The 14,342-nt window shown below is 41.3% G+C and overlaps 1 protein-coding gene across 1 annotated transcript in view; it reads left to right on the top strand.

Annotated features, from left to right (window-relative positions):
- Positions 1-524: 524 nt before the first annotated feature.
- LOC138789475 (F-actin-uncapping protein LRRC16A-like) overlaps positions 525-14,342 on the top strand; it is a 32,586-nt gene continuing 18,768 nt past the window's right edge. Inside the window, exons 1-11 of the mRNA XM_069968137.1 lie at positions 525-603; positions 2,015-2,065; positions 2,240-2,299; positions 2,546-2,667; positions 3,251-3,342; positions 7,943-8,013; positions 11,190-11,263; positions 11,350-11,425; positions 13,028-13,116; positions 13,334-13,428; positions 14,034-14,120. Of these exons, the coding sequence (XP_069824238.1) occupies positions 547-603; positions 2,015-2,065; positions 2,240-2,299; positions 2,546-2,667; positions 3,251-3,342; positions 7,943-8,013; positions 11,190-11,263; positions 11,350-11,425; positions 13,028-13,116; positions 13,334-13,428; positions 14,034-14,120 (874 nt within the window). The 5' untranslated portion in view covers positions 525-546. The remainder of the gene's footprint in view (positions 604-2,014; positions 2,066-2,239; positions 2,300-2,545; positions 2,668-3,250; positions 3,343-7,942; positions 8,014-11,189; positions 11,264-11,349; positions 11,426-13,027; positions 13,117-13,333; positions 13,429-14,033; positions 14,121-14,342) is intronic.

The following is a 14,342-nucleotide window of genomic DNA, read 5'->3' as shown; positions in this document are numbered from 1 at the left end:
CACCAGTTGATTATAAATATATATATATATATATATATATATTTATTGCTGGAGTACCCCTTTAAATATAGTGTAGCAACAGGCAAAATGACCAGCTCCAATCAAAGAAGGAACTGCAGGGGTGGAACAGAGAAGAAGCACAAAAGTGAAGGGGGTGAGAAGGAGAGGGAAAAAAATAAGGAAGAGGGGTCCCAGTTACTGAGCTTTATACTCATCGGTGTCTGTAAACTGGTCCCAGTAGTACCATATGTGAAAGATACAAGTAGAACGGTTATATAGTTCTGTCCAAAGCAGGAGAGGCTTCCTATGGGGATTTGCTACTGCTCTGGACAGTTCCTGACATGGACAGAGGTGGCAGCAGAGAGCACTGTGTCAGACTGGAAAGAATACACCATTTCCTGCAGGACATCCAGCAGCTGATAAGTACTGGATTACTGAACCAGTTTGTATTTTTTCCTGCCACTCTTCATATCTCATTGAGCGTCATGTGACCTGTTCCCGATCTTTTCAGCCTGTACAGTGGATTTCTTATATCCCAGAGAAGTGATGCTGATAAAACCCGTTCAGCTGAAAATGAAATCCCAGTTCAGAGACTTGGCCCTGGTATGTATGAATGCGTCGTCATCCAGAATGAATAAGAGGAATATAGAGGGCAAAAGGTTCTAAATTCCAAACATTTCAGATTGCAAACGTCTGATTGGTCGCAGTCTTTAGACTCCTCCCCTATGATCGCTAGATGTTGTGGGTGAAGCCTAGGACTGAGTGCTTCTCTCCCTGGCTCTCTGCGATTTCCTATGTCAAACATTTTATAAATTGGGGTCTGGGTGTTAGGACCCCCTCTGATATATCGATACAGCTGTGATGTCTGTCTTGAAGACTAATGGTGCGTTTACACAGAGAGATTTATCTGACAGATTTTTGAAGCCAAAGCCAGGAATGGACTATAAACAGGGAACAGGTCATGAAGGAAAGATTGAGATATCTATTCCTGGCTTTGGCTTCCAAAATCTGTCAGATAAATCTCTGTGTAAACGCACCATAAGGGTCCATTTACACAGAAAGATTATCTGCCAAAGATTTGAAGCCAAAGCCAGAAATGGATTTGAAAAGAGGAGAAATCTCAGGTTTACCTTTATGACCTGATCTCTGTTTATAGTCTGTTTCTGGCTTTGGCTTCAAATCTTTGGCAGATAATCTTTCTATGTAAATGGACCCTTAGGGCCCTATTAGGGTCCATTTACACAGAATGATTATCTCACAGATCATCTGCCAAAGATGTGAAGCCAAAGCCAGGAATGGATTTGGAAAGAGGAGAAATCTCAGTCTTTCCTTTATGACCTGGTCTCTGTTTATAGATAATCAGGACGATTATCGCTCCATGTAATAGAGACAATGATCTGCTGATCAAACAATCATCGGCTCATTGTTTCTTTAGATCTGGACCTAAAATCATCAGTCATTGGCTGAGCGGCCTGTGCCAGGAGCGGGCCGAAGCTAGCAGGACGTCAGGGAGCGTGGACAGGCATGTAGGAGTTAATTTTTTTATAAGGACTGCACGGACATCGTTAACGATGTCCATGCAGCCCTTGCTGCCCGATTATCCAGCAGTATATGGGCTCAGTAAGCAAGCGCCTATATAGGAGATCAGCGCTCGCTTTACACATACAGATTTATCTGACAGTTTATTGAAGCCAAAGCAAGAAATAGACTATAAACAAAGAAAGGAAAGACTGAGATTTCTCTTCTTTTCAAATCCAATCCTGTCAGATAAATCTGTCTGTGTAAACACACTATTATAATGGAGCTCATCTCTTACGGTGAGACGGCGATCAGAAGGAGCCAGAGAGAGAAGCATCCAGTCAAGCGCTTCTTCCATCTATAACAGGAACACTCAGACCACGATGGATCGTAACCTTTGACCTGTCAGAGACGCTCTGGCCACATTATAGTGTAGCCTACTGATGTATGTAGTGTTTATATAACATAATATAGTATAATCTGATGTCATCCGCAGGTACTGACTTCCTGCAGAGCGTTCCTGCTGTATCACACACTCCCACTGAAGGTGAGCTAAGACGCTTCTCCTGCAGTGAGGAGAGAGAGAAGCACCCAGCTGAGCGACTCTCCCCACTCTAGTTACCGGTGGTCTCAACACTTATCTGACCGACGATACTAGTCTTACCTGTTCACGTCATTATGTTATGTGGATCAATATTCACACGTTTCGCTTCGTATTTAGGTGGAAAATACATTCAGCTACTTAGAAATTAGCGACATCGATATTCAAGATCTTAAACTGGTGAGTGCTCGATTTCTCGATTTATGTGTTCCAGAATTAAAGGGCCTAGAAAAACATGGCCGGAAACAGCGCCACTATTATCCACAGTCTGGGTGTGGTATTGCAGCTCAGTTCCATTGCCGTGAATGAAGCTCACGTGTAATACCACACACAATCTGCAGGACAGGGGTGGCGCTGTTTTTGCTATAAAGTAGCTGTGTATTCTATTACAGAGGTCTTGTTTCTCACAGATCTTTGGTTTAACAGGTCGTGTTGGAGACGGAAACCTCACTTTATCCTTTCCAGTTTATGTCTGTGGAGGACCTTGAGCAAGTGGTGATTTGTGTTACCGCTGCCTTAAAAAAAATATTCCCGGATTCATCTCCCGAGTGAGTATCGCCTAAAAAAAACGTTTGCAGAGATGGTGCTGGCTCTTGCTGCCCATGTGATGCTGTGCTGATGCATCATGGGATTGGTAGCAGGTTTGAAAGGGGAAGGATGCAGTTTTCAATCTTAAAAGGAATCTGTCACTAGGTTTATTCCGCACATGAGCACAACATAAACTAGTGACAGAAATGCTGAACAGATTGGTGTATTACTTCCATCATTCTGTTCAGCCGTTCTCCTAATATGCAGGAGAATAGGATTCTTGCTCCACCCCTCCTCCCGCCCTCTAGCTGCTGATTGACATTTGCTGCCTATACACAGCATGAATAGATAACTGCCAATCAGTAATTCCCCATAAATAAAACCTCGCCTGCTCTGGACAGTTCCTGACATGGACAGAGGTGGCAGCAGAGAGCACTGTGCCAGACTGAAAAGAATACCTCACTTCCTGCAGGACATACAGCAGCTAATAAGTACTGGAAGACTGGAGATTTTTAAATAGAAGTAAACTACAAATCTATATAACTTTGTGAAACCAGATGTAAATGATCCCATACAGTACTTAAATTTGGTTTTTATTCTTAGAAAACTAATAAGGAAGAATCCAGACCTCCACAACCATTACACAGGGATTACCGATCACCTGGAAGATTTTACAAGTGACCTAGGAACTTGTGGTAAGGATTGTTATAATGTCTATTCTTCTCAGGAGAATAAATGTGATCAGTACCATGTCAGCAGCTTATCATATGCCATAGCAGAAGGCTGACTACATGTATGTTATATGTATCTTGATCCTGCATATTGTACTTTGCCGGTTTCTCTGGGCTGTGGCACTTGGAGCTATATCTGCAGTCCCCGGTGCTTTCTCCCTGCCCACAGGCCTTGACTGATAGATGCTGCCATGTTTGGGTATAGGGAGATGTGGTGTCCCACCATGGGTGTTACTATTGGTTACACCCTTCGAGAAAGCCTGTACTTGTAAAGGTGGTGACGAAGGCAATGATAGAGTTTTGCCACTAGATGTCGCTGTATTAGATGTATGTATTCAGATGCTGCGCAGCTGTAGTGTGTAAAGGGTTATTGTCTGTTTGTGTGTCACATTGATCTGTGAACCTATAGGAATCTGTTCTTCTCTCCCATCATCTCCCTCTTTGCTTCTTCTTTTGCACTCTTCACCCACTCACAGCGCACTTTAGATACGCTGAGGAAGGAAGTCACATGGGTAGAGGAGGTGCATAGCTCTTTCATGTTGTAGAGTAAGGACGCATACTAGACAGCTCTCTACAGTGGTTCTTCTTGGGCCCTGGCCCTCTGCCAGGTCCCCTACTTAAGTCAGTCTTAGCTGGATCCCTGTATGGGTAGGAAGCAAGACAGGACACAGCTAACAGTTTCCACTTAGTAACGCTACACAACACTATGCAGTTTTAAACCCTCACAGGAGAGGACAAGTCAGAAACAACCCCAACCAACGCTGTGAACTAGGAGAGTCACAGAGCAGGACAGTATCCACAGACAGCAGCAAGCTAGGAACTCATCTGGATAGAGCAAAGTTGCAATAAGCCTATGAACTCTATCTCGCAGCGCAGTTGTCAGCAGGAAATCCTAAGCATTTCGCTCATCCCAGGTAACAAGGTCTGGGGCCTGTGTCACCCTCTAGGATAGGTCCTCCAAATCTAGTGGGCATAACGTGGTGCGAAGACCCAAAGGGTCACAACATCCTCCTCTCTGCTCCTCTGATTCTTTGTATGTCTCAAACACGCTCCACCACATTCCTATCGCAGATCTGGTTGTTGTATTGTCAAGTGTTCGTCTACAAGTGTTATCAAGTGTATTTTCAAGTGCTTTATCAAGGGAAACGTATACTGTTAAAGTAAGGCTATGTTCACACTACGTATCAGACCGGCCGTTCCGTGACCCCGACCGGGTCACGGAACGGCCGGTCTCTGAACAGATCATCCCGGCCGGTACTGCAGTACTGGCTGGATGATCTTCATGGCCGTAGTTTTCTGATGCAGGCGCATCAGCGCGCGCCCGCCCCCGCATCAGAACCTCCCATAGCACACAATGAAGCGAGCGGCCGGTGCCGCTCGCTTCATTGTGTGAACTGACAGGGTTTACTACGGCTGCAATTCACTGAATTTCGGCCACAGAAAACTGACATGTCAGTTCTTTGCGGCGCCGCACGGGATCCTGGCCGGAGCGTATAAGATGTGTATACGCTCCGGCCGGGATCCCATAGAACAATAGGCTATGTTCCCCTCCGCCGATGGCAACAACGGCTGTACTTTTACATAGTGTGAACATAGCCTAAAGCTGTATAACTTGCTGCACACAAATACCTTTCAAGTAAAAACAAGTTTATTTATGGTAAAGAGACTCTGTGATTCGTCATCCTACACTGACACAGCATATACACCGCAACCTTGGGACACTTCCCCTTTCTGTGGGTGGCGGATCCGATAGTCCGGAGGGTCACTACAACACCCTGGCCTTCCGTGATTTCACTAAGGGACCTAGCAGGCCAGCAGGACACTGACCACAGGGTACAACCGGCCTCCTAGAATAAAAGGTCCGGTTGTGTTCAACCAACCACCGCGGGAGTGTCGTCACACAGTACCATATACCAATCCTCCGACACAACATCACCGGGGGCTCACACCACAGAGAGATCTATGACATAAGGCGGGGATGACTCATGGTTCAGGAAATGAGAAAGTGACAGCAGGTTTCCTTTAAGCCATTGGTGAGGCTCAGGTATGACTATTTCCGGTAGATGAGGCTGCAGGAGAATAAGGTTGTGTGTAGTAAAATACAGTCAGACACATATTACAGTCACAAATCCAGGCCCGACCGCCGGCTGAATGACCCGAACTGTCAGGATCATAGTGATCTATAATAAGGGTCTGAAGATCCGTAGTCAGGATGGGATTGTCGCCATAATGCAGATTTAAAAAATACACTAGTGTGAAACCGGCCTTGGTTAGTTCAGTTCTGGCTACAGCATTCTAATATACAGCACTCTAATATACAGCACTCTAATGTACAGCAATACTAATGTACAGCAATACTAATGTACACCATTCTTGTATACGGCATTCTAGTGTACAATTATCGAATATCGAATTTTCTACTGAGCAGCATTCTAATGTACTGTTCTAATATACAGCATTCTAATGTATGGCATTCTAATATACAGCATTCTAATGTATGGCATTCTAATATACAGCATTCTAATGTATGGCATTCTAATATACAGCATTCTAATGTATGGCATTCTAATATACAGCATTCTAATGTATGGCATTCTAATATACAGCATTCTAATGTATGGCATTCTTTTTTTTTTATTTTTAATTGTCTTTATTTTATCACAAAAAAGAATCAGACTACCAACAACCCATACCATAAATAATAATAACATAAGATCACAGCACATAATATATACCCCTCCTCCCCCCCCCCCCCCCTCCAGCCCGGACACGGAACAAAAAAAAACAAAAAAAGTATGGCATTCTAATATACAGCATTCTAATGTATGGCATTCTAATTAGGGATGGTTCGAACCTGCCAAGGTTCGGGTTCGTACGAACCCGAACTCTCTGCAATGATTCCCGCTGTCTGCCCGCTCCGTGGAGAGGGTGGATACAGCGGGAGGAACGCCTGGAAAACTGGGATACAGCCATAGCCAGAGGCTGTATCCCAGTTTTCCAGGCGGTCCTCCCGCTGTATCCACCCGCTGCACGGAGCGGCCAGACAGCGGGAATCTGATGCTGAGCGCTCGGGTTCATACGAACCCAAACTTCGGCAGGTTCAGACCATCCTTAATTCTAATGTACAGCATTCTAATGTATGGCATTCTAATATACAGCATTCTAATGTATGGCATTCTAATGTATGGCATTGTAATGTACAGCATTCTAATGTACAGCATTCTAATGTACCATATTCTAATATACAGCATTCTAATGTATGGCATTGTAATGTATGGCATTGTAATGTACAGCATTCTAATGTACCATATTCTAATATACAGCATTCTAATGTATGGCATTGTAATGTACAGCGTTCTTATGTACAGCATTCTAATGTACCATATTCCAATGTACAGCATTCTAATATACAGCATTCTAATGTACCATATTCCGATGTACAGCATTCTAATATACAGCATTCTAATGTACCATATTCCAATGTACAGCATTCTAATATACAGCATTCTAATGTATAGCATTCTTATAAACAGCATTCTAATATACAGCATTCTAATGTATGGCATTCTTATATACAGCATTCTAATGTATGACATTCTAATGTATAGCATTCTAATGTATGAAATTCTTATATACAGCATTCTAATATACAGCATTCTAATGTGTGACATTCTTATATACAGCATTCTAATATACAGCATTCTAATATACAGCATTTTAGTGTACAGCATTCTAATATACAGCATTCTAATGTACCATGCTCTAATATACAGCATTCTAATATACAGCATTCTAATGTGTGACATTCTTATATACAGCATTCTAATGTGTGACATTCTAATATACAGCATTCTAATATACAGCATTCTAAGGCCTTATGCACACGTTCAGTATTTTTTTCTGGTCCTGAAGCAACCCGTGAGAAATTGCGGATTGGACATCCGTATTCCATCCATATTCCATCCGTATTCCATCCGTATTCCATCCGTATTTCCGTAATTCCATTTTTTTACTACTCATTGCTTTTCAATGCACTTCATCCGGATTTTTTTGCGGAAATACGGATGCCAACATGTTACAATCCGTAAACAATCCGTAACCAATTGATTTCAATGAGAGGATCCGCAAAAAAAAATGGGTCCGCACCCGGTCCGCACTAGGACATGTCCTTTTTTTTTTACGGATTGATTTTCATCCATTTCTGCTACTGATCGTGTGAATAGCCCAATAGACTTCAATGTGCACTAACTCGGATCCGGAAATACGGATCCGTAAATTACGGAACGTGTGAATAAGGCCTAATATGTGACATTCTAATATACAGCATTCTAATGTGTGACATTCTAATATACAGCATTCTAAGGTACCATATTCTAATATACAGCATTCTAATGTGTGACATTCTAATATACAGCATTCTAATATACAGCATTCTAATGTGTGACATTCTAATATACAGCATTCTAAGGTACCATATTCTAATGTACAGCATTCTGATATTGAGATCTAGAAATTCATTTCCTTATGATTACTGTCTATTGTATCTTTTATTTTTTGGTGACAGGAGGATTCTCAGAGACGTATGCTGCATTATGTGATTACAACGGCTTCATTGTACGAGAAGAGATACAGTGGGTAGGTTTATTTTTACTTTGTATCATGACTCAGTTTGTGGATAACCATTTTTATACCCAAGGTCAGTTCTGAACACTACACGACTTAAAGGGATAGTTCACCAAAACATTTTTTCTTGGTGCGAGAAAGTGACAAAGCTTTGTGATTTACTTTTATTAAAAACTGTTCCAGTACTTATCAGCTGCTGTATGTCCTGCAGGAATTGGGGTATTCTTTCCAGTCTGGAGAATAGGAGAGTTTTTTTTACGGGGATTTGGTACTTCTCTGGACAGTTTCTGACATGGACAGAGGTGGCAGGCCGTCCTAAAGGTCTAGGCCCCACCCCCTCTAGGTTGGCCCATCCCAATCCCGATGAGGGGGCATGGCGTATGCGGCAATTACGTCATGGTGGCGTTGTGGCCCGTGATAGTACAATCAGCAGATGATAAAAGATCACTTTTACTGGAAAAAGCACCATGACGTATGATATAAACTAGGGTATGAAAACTGCTAAATTTACCCATTACACCTGTGTAGAGAAGTCATAATGCAAAAAAGGGGGGGGGGGGCCCGTGTCACTTTAACCCAGGAAGTCTCCCTCACCTTCCAAATCATAGCAGATCCACTTCAGGCTGGGGATGACATCAGGGTACAGGACTGTGGAGGTAATTTAATGCTATAATGTGCCTGCACTCACACTCAGCTATACACACTGCTGCTATAATGTGCCTGCACTCACACTCAGCTATACACACTGCTGCTATAATGTACCTGCACTCACACTCAGCTATACACACTGCTGCTATAATGTGCCTGCACTCACACTCAGCTGTACACACTGCTGCTATAATGTGCCTGCTAGAGATGAGAGAACCTGAAGCATGCTGGAGTCCATCCGAACCCGAACTTTCGGCATTTGATTAGCGGTGGCTGCTGAAGTTGGATAAAGCCCTAAGGCTATGTGGAAATCATGGATATAGTCATTGGCTGTATCCATGTTTTCCAGACAACCTTAGAGCTTTATCCAACTTCAGCAGCCACCGCTAATCAAATGCCGAATGATTGGGTCGGATGGACTCGAGCATGCTCGAGGTTCGCTCGTCTCTAGTGCCTGCACTCACACTCAGCCATTCACACTGCTGCAAAGAAAAGTTTCTATCACTGTCCTCCTGCACAGCTCTGTGATTCTCACTTCCTGATTGGTCCATGCTGAGCCCCCCCCCTCTTCCTCATTGCTGTCATGTGACCACACAGACCTCTGACAGCAGCCCTGCTTCTCTATTCTAGCCTGTTGTACTACACTACTGCTTTATGGGGATCTGCATCTCCATCCTGTATCTACAAACTGCTGCGGTGTTATCAGGGTTATGCAGTTACTATACATTATACACCACATGCTGATTGCTATACTGTACCGTAACTTATATATCACATATTCAGCTGTTTCTCATTGTTTGTTTCATCTGTTCTACATGTTACTCAGAATAATAAATCATTATTTTTGGGGTGTGGAACCAATTGTTTGCATATCAGTGATTTCTTATGGGAAAATTTGCTTTGGTTTAAGAGTGGATTTGGATTACAAGCGCGGTCCTGGAACGAATTATGCTCGTAATCCAAGGCACCACTATATATATATATATATACATTTCTATATGTGCTGCATGCTCACTAATGGTATATATGTGTGTCGAGCTTCAGTTATAGAATTGTGCATAAATGATCCGTGAGCACAGGTTACTAAACAGGAAAAAAACTGCAAATCCACAATATGGCCTTTATATTGTATGGGGTCATGGATTGTTGTATTGGATTTCACCTTCTGCTATGTAGTGGGTTGCAATATACATAATGGGATCCCATTATTATCACTACCTTGGCAGCATGTAGGTGGGTATATAAGCTGTGATAGGCCATCTGCTCACATATCCCTTATTGCTGTGATGGATAGGAAGGGCAATTTATAAAAGTTGCAGAAGGGGCAGATTATTCGCTTTCGGGCCCAGGGGGGTACATATCTGTTTATATTTTTTTAGTGCATTGTGCACCAATTAACGCCTTACGATTTGTCAGGCTGCACTTCATGTGGTCAACCACTAGGTGTCAGTATTGGAACTGTAATTCAAATTGCAGCACTGCTGGGAAAAGCAATGAGAAATGCTGGAGACTCCCACAATCCAATACAGACAGATGTTATTCTCAAACTCCCCCAACATCTGTGATTGACTGATGAAGCAGAATTATGTGCCAAGCAATCTACAGCTTTGGGGGAGCAAGGCAATAGCAGGCTTTAAAGGGGTACTTCGACAAAAATATTTTTCTTTCACATCAACTGGTTTCACAAAGTTATACAGATTTGTAATTTACATCTATTTAAAAATGTCCAGTCTCCCAGTACTTATCAGCTGATGTACGTCCTGCAGGAAGTGGTGTATTCTTTCCAGTCTGACACAGTGCTCTCTGCTGCCACCTCTGTCCATGTCAGGAACTGTGCAGAGAAAACCTCTCCTGCTCTGGACAGTTCCTGACATGGACAGAGGTGGCAGCAGAGAGCAGTGTGTCAGACTGGAAAGAATACACCACTTCCTGCAGGACATACAGCAGCTGATAAGTTCTGGAAAACTGGAGATTTTTTAAATAGAAGTAAATTACAAATCTATATAACTTTCTGAAACCATTGGATTTGGAAGAAAAAGATTTAATTTAACCCCTCAACTAATTCTTGTCTTTCTAGTAGACAACATAAGCTGAACAGGTGACCCCCTTCTCCCAATCCTAAGTGCACAATGCTATTCAGAATCTGTACAAATCAGCTGCCTGCTCTTCTATAGCTGTAAAGATGCCAATCCTGGATGTTATATGCCAGAGATAGAGTGTCAGGTATGGCATTTATCCAGTGCAGGATCAGGAGAAGGTGTGTGCACAGTACTGACACAGCTCTGCTATTCTCTGCTGCTGCCCATATTGCTACAGGCAACAGCAGGGAATAACAGAGCAGCTCCTGCACTGCTCACCCAGCAATAAAGTTACATAGCCAGTTTATTAATTTTTATTTATTTATTTTGTTTGTTGGGGGTTATTATTTGGAACTTTTTCACTCACTTTTCAAGCTTGCAATTTCTCCTTTATGTTAATGTTAGCGTTTTGTTATGCAGCGTTTGATGACTTCACACATATTTTTTGTGGATTTTTTGTAGGACATCGATAACATATATCACAGCCAAGGATCCAAAGAGTTCAGTTTATTAGATTTCATTCACTTGGATGCCGGGTAAGAAGTATACATGTAATATTCACTATGTGTAATATAAAGGCTGTCATGGCTGTATATGTCTAATATAACTTTCTTACTTGTAGTGATGTTGCGCTGGTTGTAGCTTCATTGTCATTCAACCAATGGTTCACCAAATTTCATTGCAATGATTTCCGTTTGGTAAGTTGTCCTTTTTATTTTGTTGTGGGAGTGTGTGTGTGCATGTGTGCATATGTGTGCGCAAGTATGTGCATGTGTGTGTATATGTGTGCATGTGTATGTATGTGTGTGTATATGTGTGCGCAAGTATGTGCATGTGTGTGTATATGTGTGCGTGTGTATGTATATGTGTGTATATGTGTGCGCAAGTATGTGCATGTGTGTGCATATGTGTGCGCAAGTATGTGCATGTGTGTGTATATGTGTGCATGTGTATGTATGTGTGTGTATATGTGTGCGCAAGTATGTGCATGTGTGTGTATATGTGTGCGTGTGTATGTATATGTGTGTATATGTGTGCGCAAGTATGTGCATGTGTGTGTATATGTGTGCGTGTGTATGTATGTGTGTGTATATGTGTGCGCAAGTATGTGCATGTGTGTGTATATGTGTGCGTGTGTATGTATGTGTGTGCGTGTGTATGTATGTGTGTGTATATGTGTGCGCAAGTATGTGTATGTATGTGTGTGCATGAATAAGTGTATATATGGGTGTGTATATATATATATGTGTGTGTGTGTAAGTGTATATATGTTTGTGTAAGTATGTGTGTAAGTGCATATATGTGTATGTATGTATGTATGTATGTGTGTGCGTGTGTAAGTGCATGTATGTGTGTGTGTGTGTAAGTGTATATATGTGTGTGTGTATGTGTGCGTGTGTATGTATGTGTGTGTATATGTGTGCGCAAGTATGTGCATGTGTATGTATGTGTGTGCATGAATAAGTGTATATATGGGTGTGTATATATATATATATATATATGTGTGTGTGTGTATGTGTGTGTAAGTGTGTATATGTTTGTGTAAGTATGTGTGTAAGTGCATATATATGTATGTATGTATGTATGTGTGTGCGTGTGTAAGTGCATATATGTGTATGTATGTATGTGTGTGCGTGTGTAAGTGCATATATGTATATGTATGTATGTATGTATGTGTGTGTGTGTAAGTGTATATATGTGTGTGTGTATGTATATGTATATATATATATGTGTGTATGTATGTGTGTGTGCGTGTGTAAGTGTATATATTTGTGTGTGTATGGATTGTGTATATATATATATATATATATGGGTATACTGTATATGTGTGTATATATGTGTTTTTGCCTATTGCGTGGTAGTATTTTATCAATACATCTTAAAGGGGTACTCCAGCAAAAAAAAATAATATATATATATATATTTCAAATTAATTGTTGCCAGAAAGTTGTACTTGACGTCCATTAACAAAATCTCCAGTCTTCCAGTACTTATCCTCTGCTGTATGTCCTGCAGAAAGTGGTGTTTTCTGTGGTGTCAGACTGGAAAGAATATACCACTTCCTGCAGGATATACAGCAGGTGATAAGTACTGGAAGACTGGAGATTTTGTTAATAGAAGTCAATTACAACTTTCTGGCACCAATTGATTTGAAAGATCCAGACACAGCCATTGGTGGCAGCAGAGAGGCTATGTTGCTTAATGTAAATAAATAAATAAATAAATAAATATATATATATATATATATATATATATATATATATATAGTGACAGTCCTTACTCTTCATACTATTTTTCAGAAACCAGAGATTTTTAAGCAAATTTTATATGTATTAGGAAGATCCAAGAAAATGGAAGAACTAGTTTTGGAAAACTGTGGCCTAAAATGGTGAGAATATGGTCCATCTCCATCATTCCTTTCATGTTCTACCCTACTCATGCTTCACATGTATATTACGGGCAGGACTGTATAGTTCAGTGACTGCACAGGTTTTTTTTTAACCCATGAATAAAGTATTTGGTTAGCGGTATGTGTGAATGTGGCCTTATAGGAAACCATCTTGTCCTTGTCTTTCTATATATTTATATTTATTTCTTTTCTACAGTGAATTTGCCATCAGGATGGCTCAGGCACTTGATAGCAATGTGAACACTATGCTCCATACCATCAATCTTTCTGGAAATCACATAGAAGATAGAGGTAGATCAATGTGTGTGTGTGTGTGTGTGTGCTGCATGTGAGCAAGGAGGCATAATAGACTGTGGCTCTTGAGCAGTTTGGCCCCGCCTCCTTGACTATATAGCATAAAAGTATAATTAATTCAGTGAGGGGATCCCTTCCCTATCCACCCATTATAAATAGATTAAATAACATACCATCCGGGATACTCCAGGAGGACCAAAGCTACACCCCTATTTTGTATATTATTGCATTTATAACATATTAACTTCTTCTAATGATGGGAAGGATAATCACAGTGAGATCATCAGCAACTTAACCTCAGAATATCCCTCCCAGAATTACAAAGAAGCTACAATGTTGCAGATAAAGCCTGCCAGGGACTTGTTTACATCGGCTGTCTCCGAAGGGAGGAGGGGGAGACAGAGAGAAGAGCTCACACACAGATTTTTGTGTCTTCAGAAGAAATCAGCAGCTCAGAACTAGGGGAAAGAGACTGAATAGATAAAAACAAGTATGGAAAGAATTCTTAGTCTCATCCTGGGCAGCAACATATCAAAAATGATGTGGAATTGCGTAGAATACCCCTTTAAATTTGCATGTATTTATATTTTTTTTTCCATAAGGTGTTACAGCGATGAGCCAACATTTAGAAAAACGTCAGCAAGTTTTACAACATCTTAGCCTTGCAAGAATATCAGTAACAGCAAAAGGTAATCAAAAGTTTTTTGTTTTTTTTTAATCCGTAAAATTTGGAGTTTTAAATCTTTGTCTTGAGTTTTTGTGTGGCATTGCAGCTCATGAATAGAGCCGAGTTGTAATACCACAAATAACCTGAGGACAAGTGTGGTGCTGTTAAAAATTTTTTCTCTACTTCTGGCTATCCCCTTTAAAGGGCTCATCCAGGATGCCAGTCCCCGTAGCTTGCTTCTTGT

This window comes from Dendropsophus ebraccatus, chromosome 4 (genome assembly GCF_027789765.1).
Source record: "Dendropsophus ebraccatus isolate aDenEbr1 chromosome 4, aDenEbr1.pat, whole genome shotgun sequence".
In the NCBI taxonomy this organism is placed as follows: domain Eukaryota; kingdom Metazoa; phylum Chordata; class Amphibia; order Anura; family Hylidae; genus Dendropsophus; species Dendropsophus ebraccatus.
Note: the sequence above shows the minus strand (reverse complement) of the source record. Positions and strands in the feature narration are given on the sequence as shown.